Raw genomic sequence first — 15,105 nt, forward strand, 5'->3', positions numbered from 1 at the left:
TGAACGGGAACTAGAAGAACTAAAACGAGCCATAATTCTGGTTCGAGAATTCCACAAGCCGTCCCAACTAAAAGTTTACAAATTGAAGTTTAGTTCCTTCGAGATAAGACAAAGGCTTACATACTGAAACAAAACGAGAATATAAATGGAAACAGAAAACTATTCCAAACGATTCAATCCCGCCACAAAGACATGACAGAATTAGATGCTAACCCTTAAATCTCAAAACTGATCTCAAGGACCGACAATTACAATAGATATCAAACTCGCATCGCATGCTAACAATTTTAGTTAAAAACAATTTGGGGTACTCCGCGTGATCATCAGACTACTGGTGTAGGATTCCAGATATATCCCAAAACGTGTATGACAAGAAAATCATAGCCCTCCGCTCAATTGGATTACTATGGAGTCCAAACTGATGAACGAAAGCTAACTTTAAGCGAGCATAAGACACAACAAGCTGCATAATCCAAAGTGAAGACAAAAGATCGATCTCACTGAGGCTGAATTTAAATACCCGCAGAGAGAGAATGAGTGAGGTTTCAGCTTTGGAGTTTTCCGCGGACTTTGAACACAAACCCTAAAGTGAAAGGGGAAAAGGTGTAGCCTCGGATTTTAAAGATAGTAGACTTTGTTTCATGGGCCCGCTAAATTTTTCAGTTTAAATTCTAACTACGAAATGTACGAGGAGATAATTAGGTCATATCGCATAGCACAGATAATCATTTTTTGTAACAAAGGATATCATCTACGTCAAAGACATGTGTGAATGGGTTAAGTCTCACATTTAGTTAGTCATAATAATATGATCTAGTAAAAATTATGGTGGTGCTTGATGAGTCGATTTCATATTATACATTTTACCTGTTATTAGTAATGGATTGTGTTAATTATAGTTTAAATGTAAAACATGCAACTTCCTCTTAAACAAAAAGTGATCAAACTGACGAATTTTGAAGTGATTCTAATTGGAGGATGTTTGCAAGTCTTTCAACTTGTTCGTGTCAAAGTTTTAGACTTTTATGCCAAGCGGTTAATTTATGAAGAATAAATAAAAGACCAGTGCACAAAACTGTCAAAGTAATGTTTTAGGCTTATTTGACCTTTTTGGCGTTCAAGATGGCATTTTGTGGAGATGCGTCCTTATGCAAAGATATTCAGGTGACTCAAGCCTTAAAAGAAAATCTTTTGGGCCATTTTTGGATCTGATTTGGCCCATGAACGTGGCAGATTTGTGGTTGGGCAGATTCTCTAGCTTTTGGTAGGGGATTTTTAGCTGAATTTGAATCTAATAAACTTCGTCTTTTTCCTTACGCTCTGAAGGAAATGGCGAAGGTGTGGCTCTTTACACTTCCATCTGCCAGCATTACCTCATGAAACAGTTGAATGAAAAATTTCTAGTCAAGTTCTATATGGCTTCCAAGACTTTTGCTATGAAGAGGGAAATTGTCTTTTTCTCATCAACTACGTGAAGAGTTTCATGAGGCATGAGAGCCGTACAAGGAGTATTTTACAAAGTATCCCCACCTCAACATTGATGGAGACACATGGATGAATATATTCTTTAATGGACTGAATTTCAACTACCAAAAGTCATGTTAATGCATCACCTAGAGGTGCGTTTATGTCCAAAAATGCCAAAGGAGCATTATGGCAGCAGAATCTCAACAATGGACAACTGAATTGACACATAAAATGTCATTTTGAGAGGTCACTAGGATCTCCCCATGTACCGGCTCAAATTGAGAATGTGGAGAAGAAGCTTGAAAATTTTGATACCAAGTTTGACATGATTTTAAAGCACATTGCCTCACCTACATAGCAGCCACCACCTACGGCTGTGACAACAAATTGTACAATATGCAACATGACTACACATGAACTATTGGGCTGCCTACATAAGGATGCCTATCCCGAGCTCATCGATGAACATGTCAACATGATGAATGATTACTAGAGGCCCCAGAATGACCCATACTTGAATTTCTATAACCTAGGATACAGTGATTATGCGCATTTCAAGTACATTGGAAATTAGCAGACCAAGCCACATCCCCTATAGCCAATACAGCAACTGCCGCACCAGATAAGGTTGTCTGGGAAATTGGCTTTGAGAAATTAATTGAATCCACAAGGTAGAACATTGATCACAATAAACAGGAGATGTAGAATATGATCACCTCCATTAAAAATTTAGAAAAACAATTGAGCCAGGTGACTGAGAGAGAGAAGGAAAGATTCCTAGTTAAATCGTCCCCCAATCCTAGAGGATCTGAATAATGCAACGCATTCAGGTTATTGTGCAGTGGAAAGAATCATAAGAACCGTGAAGAGGAAAAACATGAAGAAATAGCTACAAATAACTCACAACCAGCATCTAAACAGGCCCCATCATAACCTATTATTGCTAGGGTGGGTACGGGCCGAGTGGGGCTGAAATTTGAAGGGATTGGACTGGAGCCGTTTTAAAATGCAACAAGACATGTTGGGCCAGGTATAAGATTTCTAAGATTTGGACTTTTATAATTTGCCATTGCCCCCCTTTGACTATAATTTTAGCCGATTATCCACCTAAATTTTTATAAATAGCCAATTTTCTCCTTGACGCTAGATTTTAGAAATTTTCATCGAATTTTTTATCCATTTTGATCATCAAACAACACATGACAACTGTTTAGGGGCAAAAAAATGGAAAAATGGATGAAAAATTTAAAATCTAACATTAGGGGGTAAATAGGCTATTTATAAAATTTCAAGGGGGGTGATTGGCTAAAGTTAAAGTTTGTGTGAGAAATTGGCTAATTATAAAAGTTTAAAGGGTTAATCGGCTAATATTAAAGTTTTAGAAGAAATTGGCACCTTTATACAAGTTCAGAGAAGCAAATCGACAAATACCTCTTTTACTAAAGATTGATTACAAAAACGCTTTCAGTCATTTTAAAAACAGGTCCAAATGAGACCTTAATCTAACCAAACAAAAGTGACACTATTAATAGCCTTAATCAACAATTAACAATTACTAATTATCCATTGCCAATAGCGGTGAAACAGGAATACCATTAAGCTATATTCACGCGCCAATCTGTGATTGTTTTGCCTTAACGGCCCGTCGTTTCTTTCTTGAGGTAACCCGAATGATTAGGAATTAAGCTATATTACGTCCACCAAATCAGACGACGCTGTTTGTACCAAGTATGAAGAATCAAGCACAAGTCCTTCGTATAAATAGCCGGCCAGAAAAGCTCTTATTCCAAACGCTAATAAAAAAAAAAGCTGCTTTTCTAGAGAGAGAAACGAGAACACAAGAAAGACGGTGAAGAACTAGAGAGAGAAGGGTGAGCATTAATGGCGGCAGAGAAGCAAGTGATGGTGATCAGAGCCAGTACGCTCTGGAATGGACTTTGGACCACTTCTTCAAGCCCTTCGGCAGCGACAAAGCTCCCTTCAAGCTCATCATCGTCCACGCCAAGGTCCAGGTTTCCACCGCCGTCGGCTTGGCAGGCCCGGGTAAGAATCTAACTGCGACATGAAGTGATTTTCACGCACCTCTACAATGCAGAGTAGAGGAATAAACTGCTGCCGCAGAAAATAACAGATGTGCAGAAATCGCTTTGTTTTCATTGTTTAGTTAATTATGATTAGCTAATTTGCATGTGTGCTAAAACTGCAGGAGCGGCGGAGATTCTGCCGATCGTGGAAGCTGATTTGAAGAAGAGTGCTGCTATTAAGTTTAATGTTTAGTTGTATTAAATCTGAACTGCTGTAATGGCAGTTGTTTTATATACATCTTACACACACGCATGCAATAAACAAATGCATTAAAAGGTGGCGTCCTAGCTGTTGTAGAGGTGGCGTCCTAGCTGCCCATGTTGCAATGCATCAGAGCACATGGTGAGCCTGAAACCATGTGGTAGTCTCCTGACAAAGTTCTCTCAACACTCCCCCTCAAGTTTGGAATGAATGTTGATTATTCCTAACTTGCAAAGCAAAGTTGTAAACTGGTGTAAGCTCAGTGGCTTTGTGAAGATGTCGGCTGGTTGTTTCATGGTTGAGATGTGAGATGTCTCGATCATTCCACTTTGAACCCTTTCTCGTACAAGATGGCAGTCAATTTCTATGTGTTTGGTTCTTTCGTGAAAGACCAGATTCGAAGCGATGTGAAGTGCCGCTTGATTGTCACAATATAACTTGACTGGACGTTTATGTTTGATACCCAAGTCTTGTAGAACAGATTTCAACCAAGTGACTTCACAACAAGTTGCTGCCATTGAACGATACTCCGCCTCTGCACTAGAACGTGACACATTATTTTGTTTCTTGTTTTTCCAGGAGATCAAGGATTCTCCAAGAAATACACAGTATCCGGTGGTAGAACGTCGTGTGTCTCGACATCTGGCCCAATCCGCATCACAAAAAGCATTCAATTGAATTGGACTTCTTGCAGAAAGAAAAATACCTTGCCCTGGTGTGTGCTTAACGTATCGTAAGACTCGCTGGGCTGCCTCCAAGTGTGGAGTTCGAGGCTTCTCCATAAATTGACTAAGAATATGGACAGCATACACCAAATCAGGGCGCGTGATTGTCAGGTAGATTAGTCTCCCAACAAGTCGTCGATAAGAGGAAGGATCAGTAACCCATTGTCCTTCGTCCTTTCTGAGTGATAAGTTTTGCTCCATAGGAGATGTGGCTGGTTTTGCGCCAAGATGACCTGCATCCTCAAGTATTTCAAGGGCATATTTTCGCTGTGAGAGGGTGATCCCCTTGCTAGAGCGAGCAATTTCAATGCCCAAGAAATATCTTAATTGGCCAAGGTCTTTCAACTTGAATTGCTTAAAAAGAAAAGACTTGGTATCTTCAATTGCTTGTATGTTATTTCCTGCCAAGATAATATCATCAACATAGACAAGGAGGGCAGTGAATTTATCATCATGGTTTCGGACGAACAATGAATAATCTGCCTTGGATTGTTGATAACCGGCCTTTCTAAGAGCACAAGAGAGTTTGATAAACCATTGACGAGAGGCTTGCTTAAGCCCATACAAAGATTTATGAAGTTTACAAACTCGTGTCTCCCCCTTTCATCCGAAACCAGGAGGCAAGGACATGTAGACATCTTCTTCAAGATCACCATGGAGGAAAGCATTATTAACATCAAGCTGGTGGAGGTGCCATTGTTGGACCGAGGCAACAGCAAGGAATAGACGAACTGTAGTCAATTTTGCAACCGGAGCAAAGGTCTCTCGATAGTCTAAGCCTTCAATTTGGCTATAACCTTTGGCAACCAAGCGTGCTTTATATCTCTCAATGGATCCATCGGATCGAAATTTGATTTTGTAAACCCATTTACATCCAACCGGCTTCTTGTCAGGGGGCAATGGTTTCAGAGACCATGTCCTATTCGCAGCAAGGGCTGCCAGTTCTTCTTCCATAGCGAAACGCCAGTGAGGGTCGCGTATAGCCTGTGAGAATGAGCTGGGTTCTATGGCAGCTGAAATGGAAGTGGTGAAAGCACGATGTCAAGCAGATAAACGATCGTATGTGAGGACATCAGACAAAGGATAAGGAGTACCTGGTACTTTGGTCAACGCCGAGTGAGATGAAGGGACGGACCAAGAAGGGAGGTTGATGTCGATGTGATATTGTTGAAGATAACCAGGTGCATGAGTGGGTCGTTTAAGACGAGGTGGTGAGGTGGAAAGAAAAGGAGATGAAACCGAAACAGGACTCACCGGCGAAGAAGAGGATGGATCGACGGAATCCTGCTCCAGTAGAATGGACGGATGAATGATGGGATCATCATAGGCAGTATCTTGAGTATGTGGAAACACAAGTGGTGAAACTGCAGCAGAAGATGAAAAAGGGAACACATGTTCATGGAAAATAACATCACGGGAGATAAAGATTATACCCGTGTGAAGGTCGTAAACTCGATATCCCTTTGTGCCATATGGATACCCAAGAAAAAGACACTGTGTGGCTCTTGCATCAAATTTTGTGGGACGATGGTGGTGGGTGGAAGAAAAACATAAGCAACCAAATACTCGCAAATGTGCATACGCTGGCTGTTTGTGGTGAAATATTTCATAGGGTGATTTGCCTTGAAGAAGAGGAGTGAGAGTCCGATTTATGAGATAAGTGGCAGTGAGGATTGCATCACCCCAAAATTTCTTAGGAATATGAGATTGAAAAAGTAAGGCTCTAGCAACATTGAGTAAGTGGCGGTGTTTGCGCTCTGCTACCCCGTTTTGTTGGGGAGTAGAGACACAACTTGTTTGATGGAGAATCCCCTTATCTGAAAAAAATTGGGTCATAAAAAATTTTGGACCGTTATCACTACGAAGAACCTTGACTCGTGTGGAAAATTGTGTTTCAACAAGGTGGATGAAAGTGATGAGATAAGATCGTGCATCTGATTTGTGATTCATTAAATAAACCCATGTGCATCTTGAGAAATCATCCACAATAGTTAAGAAATATTGTGCCCCTGTGATAGTGGGAACATGGTAACCTCCCCAAATGTCAACATGAATTAACTCAAAATGAGCCTTAGTGGTGATAGAACTCAAAGGAAAAGGAGCACGTGTTTGTTTGGCTAATGGACAGATCAAACAATCATCAATGCTACAAAAATTCAAATTTTTAATGCAAGTAGAGAGATGCCGTAAGGTCTTGTTGGAAAGATGGCCAAGGCGTTGATGCCAAAGCTGAGAAGAAGAAGAGGCAACAATTGACGCTGAATTGCACCTGGTTTTTATCACATTATCAAGGTAGTAGAGTCCTTCTCGTTCAGTTCCCGTCCCAATCATCTTCCCCGATCGTTGGCCCTGAAGTAGACACATTTTATCAGTGAAGATGACAAAGCAAGATGAGGAATTAGTGAGTTTGCTGACAGAAATTAAATTCAGTTTAAATGATGGAACACAAAGCACGTTGTGAAGGGTGAGATCATTCGAGAGATGAACTGTGCCAATATGTGTGACATCGGCAAGTGCATGATTGGGTAAGTGCACTTGTCGATTGTATACCGGAACACTTGTGGTCATTAAGCTTGGTGAGCAGACCATGTGGTCTGTGGCGCCTGTATCGAAAATCCAGTCCCTTCCCTTATTGAGAGCATAAGCACAAAAAACTCTACCTGACAAGTTATTCATAGTAGAGGTGGTACCGACATGATTAGATGTGGAGTTGGATTGACTCTTATCAAGGAGTGCAAGCAGATTGTGATATTGCTCGGAAGTGAGGTTGTAGGACGAATGAGATGTTGCTGGAGGCATTGGTTGGGTATCAACATGATTAGCCTTGGAATTGGAACCCCTGCGATCCTGATAATCTCCCCTATTGCTGTTGTCTTTCCCTTTTTTCAGTTTGCGGCATTGATCAATAGTGTGACCTCTCCAATTACAGTAGTCGCACTTGAGGTGTGCACGACAGGTATCTGAAGTGTGTCCAGTTGCATCACAACGACCACATTTTAGATGGGAATTTCTTGGAGAAAAATTCCTACTAGAATTTCGCATGTTATCCCGCACGGCGAAAGCTGCGGTATCAGTGACTGAGGACTTTCCAGGAGCATGCATTGAAACTGTTCTTTGCTTCTCATCTTGAATAATAAGTGAGAAAGCTTTGTTGACAACAGGGAGGGGATCCATAAGTAAAAGTTGCCCACGAACCGCATCGTAGGATTCATTGAGGCCCATGAGAAACTTCATGGTTTTCTGACCTTGCTGAAACTGCATTAATTCTTTTGCAGCTCCACATGTACAGGTTGGAAGAGTGCACATGGCATTACGTTCATCCCAAAAGCTTTTCAGTTTGGTATAATATGCACCAATGTTCAAATTTCCTTGAACACTTCCATGTATCTCTTGTTCAATATGGAAGAGATGTACACTGTTTGTGTGAGAGAAACGTTCCTTCAACTCATTCCAAATATCAGCTGCAACATTGTTGTAGATGACACTTGCTCCGATATCTTTCGAGACAGAGTTGAGCAGCCAGGATTTCACGAGGTTGTTGCAACGAGTCCACTGTTGGAATTCACTTGTGGATGCAGACTCGGGCCTTTTAATGGATCCATTGATGAATCCTTCCTTGTTCTTGGTATTGAGGGCCATGGCCATGGCTCGGCTCCAAGTGGAGTAATTTTCGTCATTCAAAGGGTGTGTGACGAGGATCGCTCCAGGCTGATCAGAGTGATGAAGATAAAGAGGATCGCTGGGATCTTCGTATTTGGTGTGTTTGCTGGAAGAGTCAGTTGCCATGTCGGCAGGCAGTGTGCAGTGGCTGTGCTTGGCTGTGCTCTGCGGTTGTGCTTAATGGCTGTGACAGGTAGAGCAGCAACGATGGCTGTGTAGCAGCTTTGCGACGGCAAGGCAGCGAGTGTGCAGCTTGCAGTGCACTGGTTGCTGCAGTAACAGATCACAGTATAGCAGCGGAAGAGTGAAGGCAGAGCAGAGCAAAGGATTGCCTAAGCTCTGATACCATATTAAGTTTAATGTTTAGTTGTATTAAATCTGAACTGCTGTAATGGCAGTTGTTTTATATACATCTTACACACACGCATGCAATAAACAAATGCATTAAAAGGTGGCGTCCTAGCTGCCCATGTTGCAATGCATCAGAGCACATGGTGAGCCTGAAACCATGTGGTAGTCTCCTGACAAACCATGTGGTAGTCTCCTGACAAAGTTCTCTCAACAGCTGCCCACGTAACTGAGAAGGCCAAGGAATTTTGCGCCTCTAAATCAGTATTTAGATGGTTTCCATTCTATATGATGGCTTCAACACAAGATTCGTAATTCTTATGCTATCATAGAACACAGAGGAACCAAATGATTGCACACCGATGCGATACGAAGAAATTGCCCTTCGCTAGCAGCTTTTCTGAGCACTATATATTCTAATGCTTGCAGGTGACCGATGTGGTTGTGGAGGTTGTGGAAGGAGATGCTAGGAACGTTCCGTGTGATGCTGTTGAAAGACGCCACGCATCCATCTTGATTGTGGGAAGTCATGGCTATGGAGCTATCAAAAGGTATTCCCTCGAACTTTTCGAGTTGAACGAACCACCATCACTAATTCGCGCGATTAAGTTTGAGCCGAGCTTGAGGTTTTTCATGGAAAATGATGTTACTTATCCGCGGAAATCTTAATGTTGTGCTTGATTCTGGTGCAGGGCGGTTCTGGGAAGCGTCAGCGACTACTGCGCTCATCATGCTCACAGCACCGTGATGATCGTGAAGAAGCCTAAAACCAAGCACTAAAGCCTCCTCTGGGTTTTCAGTTAAGCACTACAGAAAGTCCGTCGTGCTTGAAAAATTACAATACACACATAATAAATTCGTCCTTTTGAGAATTGAATATTGAAAGGTTATACGTATATATATACTTTGTGCTTGGAGTTTGATCGTTCAAACTTCAGAAGTCTGGCATGTATTTATAGATCGGAAGTTGAAGCTTTCAAACTTTTGTATGACAGTCGATCCGTGTATCAAAAGTTTGATTGGTAAAGTTATGATAAAAGTTCTATTTTCATTGCTGTTTCTTAATCTCTGCGCTACCTACATAAGAATCGAGGTGTTTAAGTTTCAGACAGATGGGTCATGGTCCACCACTAATAGCATCGGTATTATGCCCATTTAATCATCCGTGCAATCAAAAGGTGTGAGATTTTTATGCAAAGGGTTCGATGCAATTACAAGTGGAACTATTTGATACAATTAAGTTATGATTTGTTTTGTAAGATGGTCGATGTGAGACTTTTTGCTTTATTCTACACAAGGAACATAAAAACACAAAGGGGGTATGCTATCCACATACCATTTTTTACTTCTCACATCCAAAGTTCTAAAAGACTCTAGACACTAGTTGGGCGGCGGGCTGGGGCCTAATGCCTAAGCGGCTAGGCCGGTCTAGGCGGGCGCCTAGGCGGACTTGGCGAATTTAATTAAATCTATTATATTTCGCGTAAATAAGTGTACGTTTATACTTAAAATATATATGATTTCATCATAAACTACAAAATAGAATGACATATATATTATGAGCTATTGGAACATAATGAAAACGTGGGGAATAAGCATATAATGTGTGTTCATTTAAGTATTCAACAAGTCTCTTACAATTTATTGAAAAAATAAAAAGTAAAATGAAAGTTGTTGTCTAAGTGAGTAGCAACCTAGGTGGGTGCTTAGGAGGGTCTGGGCAGGTTAGGCGGTCTAGACGGGTGCCTAGGCGGTCTAGACGGGCGCCTCAGTAGGTCTAGGCGCCCTTTCTAAATTTTCAAACGCCTAGGCATTAATCAGAGTGGTGGTCAGCCCCTTAACTCCTAATCGGGGCCCTAAGCAGGGATTTTTAGAACAATGCTCACACCTCTTGTTAATTTCTATCATTTAATATTTTTCAATTTATTGGATATGACGGCTAAGAATTAAGAGGGGTATGTGGAAAGTAAAAAGAGTGTGTAGATAGCACACTCCAAATACAAAAGGAGAAAATGAGATTGTGAAAAGAAAAAAAAAATGATATATATATATATATATATATATATATATTTTTTTTTTTTTTTTCCTTGGGCGATAAGAAAACATATCAGCTCGAATCGAGAACCTAAATTTTCAATCGAAAAATCACATAGGCCGCAGAATGATATGGGGCGGCGTTTGTGCAACAACAGACGACAGCAAAGGGGTGTTGGAGTTGTTGGTTTGGGAGAGACCAGGGTGGATATATACGTCGTTGTTTATGGGAAAACGACTGTCAAATATTGTGTTACAAAACTCAAAAGAGTAGAACGTAAGAGTGAAAAAGGTACAATAGAATCAGTTACAAAAATTATTAAATATAAAAATTGATTGGACGAAACAAACAATAGGTCATGTACAAGCAATACCAAAGAGATAAGAAAGTTGAACACATGATCTCATGTGCAAAAGTAACTCAACACTTTAAATTAAAAGAAAATTAATGAAAATGGTTTGAAAACTTTGAATTTTAATGATAAGAACAAAATAAAGGGTAAAATGAATAGTATTATGATTGACTTTTTAGTGTAAAAATATGGCTTTTCGTTTAAGTGAACAGTATCAGAAGTTTTTCGTTAAATTTCCCTTAAATTAATTGAACCACAAACACTTTGCGATTGACTTTTTATTCTAGGTCCATGACCATTTTTTATTTTTTATTTTTTGAAGAAAATTCAATACTAGATTATTGGAAGAACTCATGTCAATACAAAGATTGGGAAAAATTGGAGCCCAAAGGCATTAGGTAGAAATTGAAGGCTTAGACTAGTCAGACTACACATAAAAGTTTTGGTTGTCATACTACAATAGTAACTTACTTTCTAATTCATGTTAAACTAACACAAAGAATCGAGACTCGGGAACTTAGTCATCAACTATCGAAGTATGTTACTTCCTCCTCCCTCATAACGATTAGAAATGACCACCTTCTTGATATACAAGATGTTTTTATCATTTCTTATAATATACTACCCAGCTTCTTAGATTAAAGGTATGTATTGATAAAATCTTCTATTTTTTTCTCTTTAAATGTTGACTTGAACTATTTTTATTCCAGCCGACGGTAAGACAGATATATTCCACCAACATATCCAACAGCGCCAGTGGTAGTGTGTTATTTTAATTAACTATAATTAAGATGATCATTAGTGGGGTTTAGCCAATAATTAATTCCATATACTGTACCTACAATATAAGTAGGCACAGAAGATGAGCAAATTATTCATACCTAAATCTTATTACGATTTAGAAGATAATTGCGATATAAACAAAGCTGCAATGGCGAGTAACACTTTCGAGAACTCGAAGCAAGTAATGGTGGTTGCTATGGACGAGAGCGACCACAGCACGTACGCGCTCGAATGGACTCTCAGCCACTTCTTTATCCCCTATGCATCAAACCCTGTTTTCAAGCTCGTCGTCATCCATGCCAAGCCCCCTCCTCCCGCCATGGCCCTTGTCGGACCTGGTATGTAGATATTCACATCTGTATATTAACTTACAAACTAGTTGGCGCTCGAGCTCTTTCTATATACGCATAAATATTAATTTTGGTATAATGCAGCTATATATACTCAACTTAGTGAAATGTGTAGGAGGAGCTAAAGTTTTGCCAATTCTGGAGGCAGACTTACAGAAGATAGCCATGCGAGTTGTAGAGAAGGCGAAGAAAATTTGTGCCAGTAAACAGGTAATGATCCTCATGAAAAGTACCTACATCTGGGATGTCACAGTGCCGGTTTCTCCAATTCTGCAGGGAATGTTCATAACGTTCTCCAATTCTGCAGGGAAATGCTCAAAACATTCTCTTTGAGGCTAATATTTTTGTTTAATTTGATGTTTATGTAGGTGAATGATGTGGTGGTGGAGTTGGTGGCTGGGGATGCTCGAAACGTTCTCTGTGAGTGTTGTGCCTTGGCCCGTTCGTTAGTGCGGAACCGAGATTCAGATTACAACCTCGCCAAAATCACACACAGTTGAACAAAATAAAATACAAGAAATAAAGACACAGAGAAATTTACGAGGTTCGGCAAAAAACTGCCTACGTCCCCGGAGAGATATTGCTCTTCACTATGAGAATAACAGTACAAGTATACATGAGTTAAATCGACATAACCCAATCCCATATCTCTTGTACACCCACTCACAGAATTTTCCCAAGAGCCTCACTCTACCCCAAGAGTTCTTTCACTAGAATACTTTTCACTCTAACTCTCTTGATTTTCTCTCAACCCATGTTCAACCTTTTCCATGGGAGAGCCGAATGCTCTCCCCCTTGGATGCTCTCTTTCACACTTCACAAAGGCATAACCAAATGCCTTAATATAAACAAAAGGCCCCGCCTTCTCTCTCTCCTCTTCTCTCTTTCGGCTCATCACACAAGGCCAATTCTTTGCCTTTGTAAAAGCCACAAATCAAGAGCTAGACATCATAATGATGTCCCCCTTTTTCTTTGTCCCTTTCTTTAGCCGAAAGTAGCTAGCACTCCAAATGGTTGAGATGAAATTGTTGCCAACTTATAATATGAGCCAATCACAACAATCTCCACCTTGGCGAATACACCATGCAAAAATCCTTGCACCCATCACCAAAGCCCATTGGCCTTACATACCAGCATGCACACTCCGAATTCACCTCGTTGGTCCTGTTCCGATTCAGTTACTGCCAATGCATGTGCAGCTGCTGCAAGCTAAAAATCACCATTTAGCTTCAGACAGGATCTCAACACATCCTCGTCTCCTCCAGCAGGTTTTCCTCCTCTTCATTGTCTGCAACCTGGAAACTCGTCAGCGCGCCTATTTCCAGCAACAACCCATCGAGCCAGACAAAATTCCCACACTTCCTCCTACCTCAGGACCTTCTCATCATCTGTGAATCCCATAGCTCCACCTGCTGCAAAACCCCTGCAACACTTGAGACTAAACATCACCAGGAGAAGTGTTGCTTCGAGTACCTAGAGGGCATACTCAAAGTCTTCCACCACAAACTTGCTAACCCGGCCTTGCACCCGCAGCACTGTGGACCCTTGCCTCCGGAACCGGATCCGAACCTGCTGTCTCTCTCAGATCCTCTTTCCAATTTTCTTCCATGATTTCAACCTTGAATAGCTTAAGCAGTCTTGTGCCCACCATCATCCATGGTTTCTTGTGTGTATCATTCCACACCAAAGAAGCTTGCACCTGCTCCAAACTTACTGTTTCTTTCCTTGCAGTAAAGTTTCACAAGGTTCTCGTACAAATTTGAAAGTGAGGTAAGAAGAAAGAGGCCTTTGTCTTCTTCCTCAACATCAACTTTCGCAGTTGATCCAAGCATCCCTAAACACGGCTTCCATTTCTTCAGGCTTCCATTACTCTCCTTTACCAAGAGCAAAACCGCCTCTCCCTTTAAACTGCTCAACTGAAAATTCCATGGTGAACAACAAATCTGGACCTCCAACGAACCAAAGCCCCCAACGATGCTCTGATACCAATTGTTGTGCCTTGGCCCGTTCGTTAGTGCGGAACAGAGATTCAGATTACAAACTCGCCAAAATCACACACAGTTGAACAAAATAAAATACAAGAAATAAAGACACAGAGAAATTTACGAGGTTCGGCAAAAAATTGCCTACGTCCCCGGAGAGATATTGCTCTTCACTATGAGAATAACAGTACAAGTATACATGAGTTAAATCGACATAACCCAATCCCATATCCCTTGTACACCCACTCACAGAATTTCCCCAAAAGCCTCACTCTACCCCAAGAGTTCTTTCACTAGAATACTTTTCACTCTAGCTCTCTTGATTTTCTCTCAACCCATGTTCAACCTTTTCCATGGGAGAGCCGAATGTTCTCCCCCTTGGATGCTCTCTTTCACACTTCACAAAGGCATAACCAAATGCCTTAATATAAACAAAAGGCCCCGCCTTCTCTCTCTCCTCTTCTCTCTTTTGGCTCATCACACAAGGCCAATTCTTTGCCTTTGTAAAAGCCACAAATCAAGGGCTAGACATCATAATGATGTCCCCCTTTTTCTTTGTCCCTTTCTTTAGCCGAAAGTAGCTAGCACTCCAAATGGTTGAGATGAAATTGTTGCCAACTCATAATATGAGCCAATCACAACAGTGAGGTTGTAGAAAAACACAAGTCATCCATCTTGGTTTCTGGAAGCCATGGCTATGGAGCTATCAAAAGGTAACTCCATTTTCTTGCTGCTTCTCTTCATGCAATGCAAATTTGCAGTCAGTAACAATCAATCGACTCTGGTTCTCTCCTTCTCTTGCAGGGCCATCCTAGGCAGTGTAAGCGATTATTGCGCTCATCATGCTCACTGCACTGTGATGATTGTGAAGAGGCCGAAAATAAAAAACTAAAATCTGCCACTCTCCAAAACGTCTCTACTAAAGAGCAGTAGCTGTCTGGCAGTCTGCCGGCATATAATTTCAGGCATGGTTACTGTTTTGATCCTTGTAAAGAAATGTTACTCGATGGAAAATATATTATTGTCTATGGATCCCGAGCATCTACATTTAGAAGTTGTGCATTTACTGCATATCACTAAGTCTACACGATTCTAACAATTCAACGACTTGACACAC

At 40.9% G+C, this 15,105-nt stretch overlaps 2 protein-coding genes across 2 annotated transcripts; both read left to right on the top strand.

Moving 5' to 3' along the window:
* Window positions 1-1,138: 1,138 nt before the first annotated feature.
* On the top strand, window positions 1,139-9,473 carry LOC137741776 (universal stress protein PHOS34-like). Its single transcript, XM_068481495.1, has 6 exons — window positions 1,139-1,164; window positions 3,359-3,510; window positions 3,674-3,718; window positions 8,692-8,750; window positions 8,916-9,037; window positions 9,179-9,473. Exons 1-6 carry the CDS (start codon window positions 1,139-1,141, stop codon window positions 9,264-9,266), a joined length of 492 nt encoding a protein of 163 aa, XP_068337596.1. The 3' UTR covers window positions 9,267-9,473.
* A 2,331-nt stretch (window positions 9,474-11,804) lies between these two features.
* Window positions 11,805-14,880, top strand: LOC137741970 (universal stress protein PHOS34-like). The gene is made up of 5 exons (XM_068481688.1): window positions 11,805-11,994; window positions 12,122-12,216; window positions 12,375-12,430; window positions 14,633-14,701; window positions 14,793-14,880. Exons 1-5 carry the CDS (start codon window positions 11,805-11,807, stop codon window positions 14,878-14,880), a joined length of 498 nt encoding a protein of 165 aa, XP_068337789.1.
* Window positions 14,881-15,105: the final 225 nt, after the last annotated feature.

The sequence above is a fragment of the Pyrus communis genome, chromosome 8, assembly GCF_963583255.1.
Source record: "Pyrus communis chromosome 8, drPyrComm1.1, whole genome shotgun sequence".
Lineage (NCBI taxonomy): Eukaryota > Viridiplantae > Streptophyta > Magnoliopsida > Rosales > Rosaceae > Pyrus > Pyrus communis.

Excerpts from the sequence above, each read along its gene's own strand:
- LOC137741776 (XM_068481495.1), top strand. The coding sequence starts at position 1,139 with ATGCGTCCTTATGCAAAGATATTCAG. Across the intron at positions 3,511-3,673 it reads CGTCGGCTTGGCAGGCCCGG|GAGCGGCGGAGATTCTGCCG; the intron begins GTAAGAATCTAA and ends CTAAAACTGCAG. Across the intron at positions 8,751-8,915 it reads AATTTTGCGCCTCTAAATCA|GTGACCGATGTGGTTGTGGA; the intron begins GTATTTAGATGG and ends TAATGCTTGCAG.
- LOC137741970 (XM_068481688.1), top strand. The coding sequence starts at position 11,805 with ATGGCGAGTAACACTTTCGAGAACTCGAAGCAAGTAATGGTGGTTGCT. Across the intron at positions 12,217-12,374 it reads AAATTTGTGCCAGTAAACAG|GTGAATGATGTGGTGGTGGA; the intron begins GTAATGATCCTC and ends ATGTTTATGTAG. Across the intron at positions 14,702-14,792 it reads GGCTATGGAGCTATCAAAAG|GGCCATCCTAGGCAGTGTAA; the intron begins GTAACTCCATTT and ends CTTCTCTTGCAG.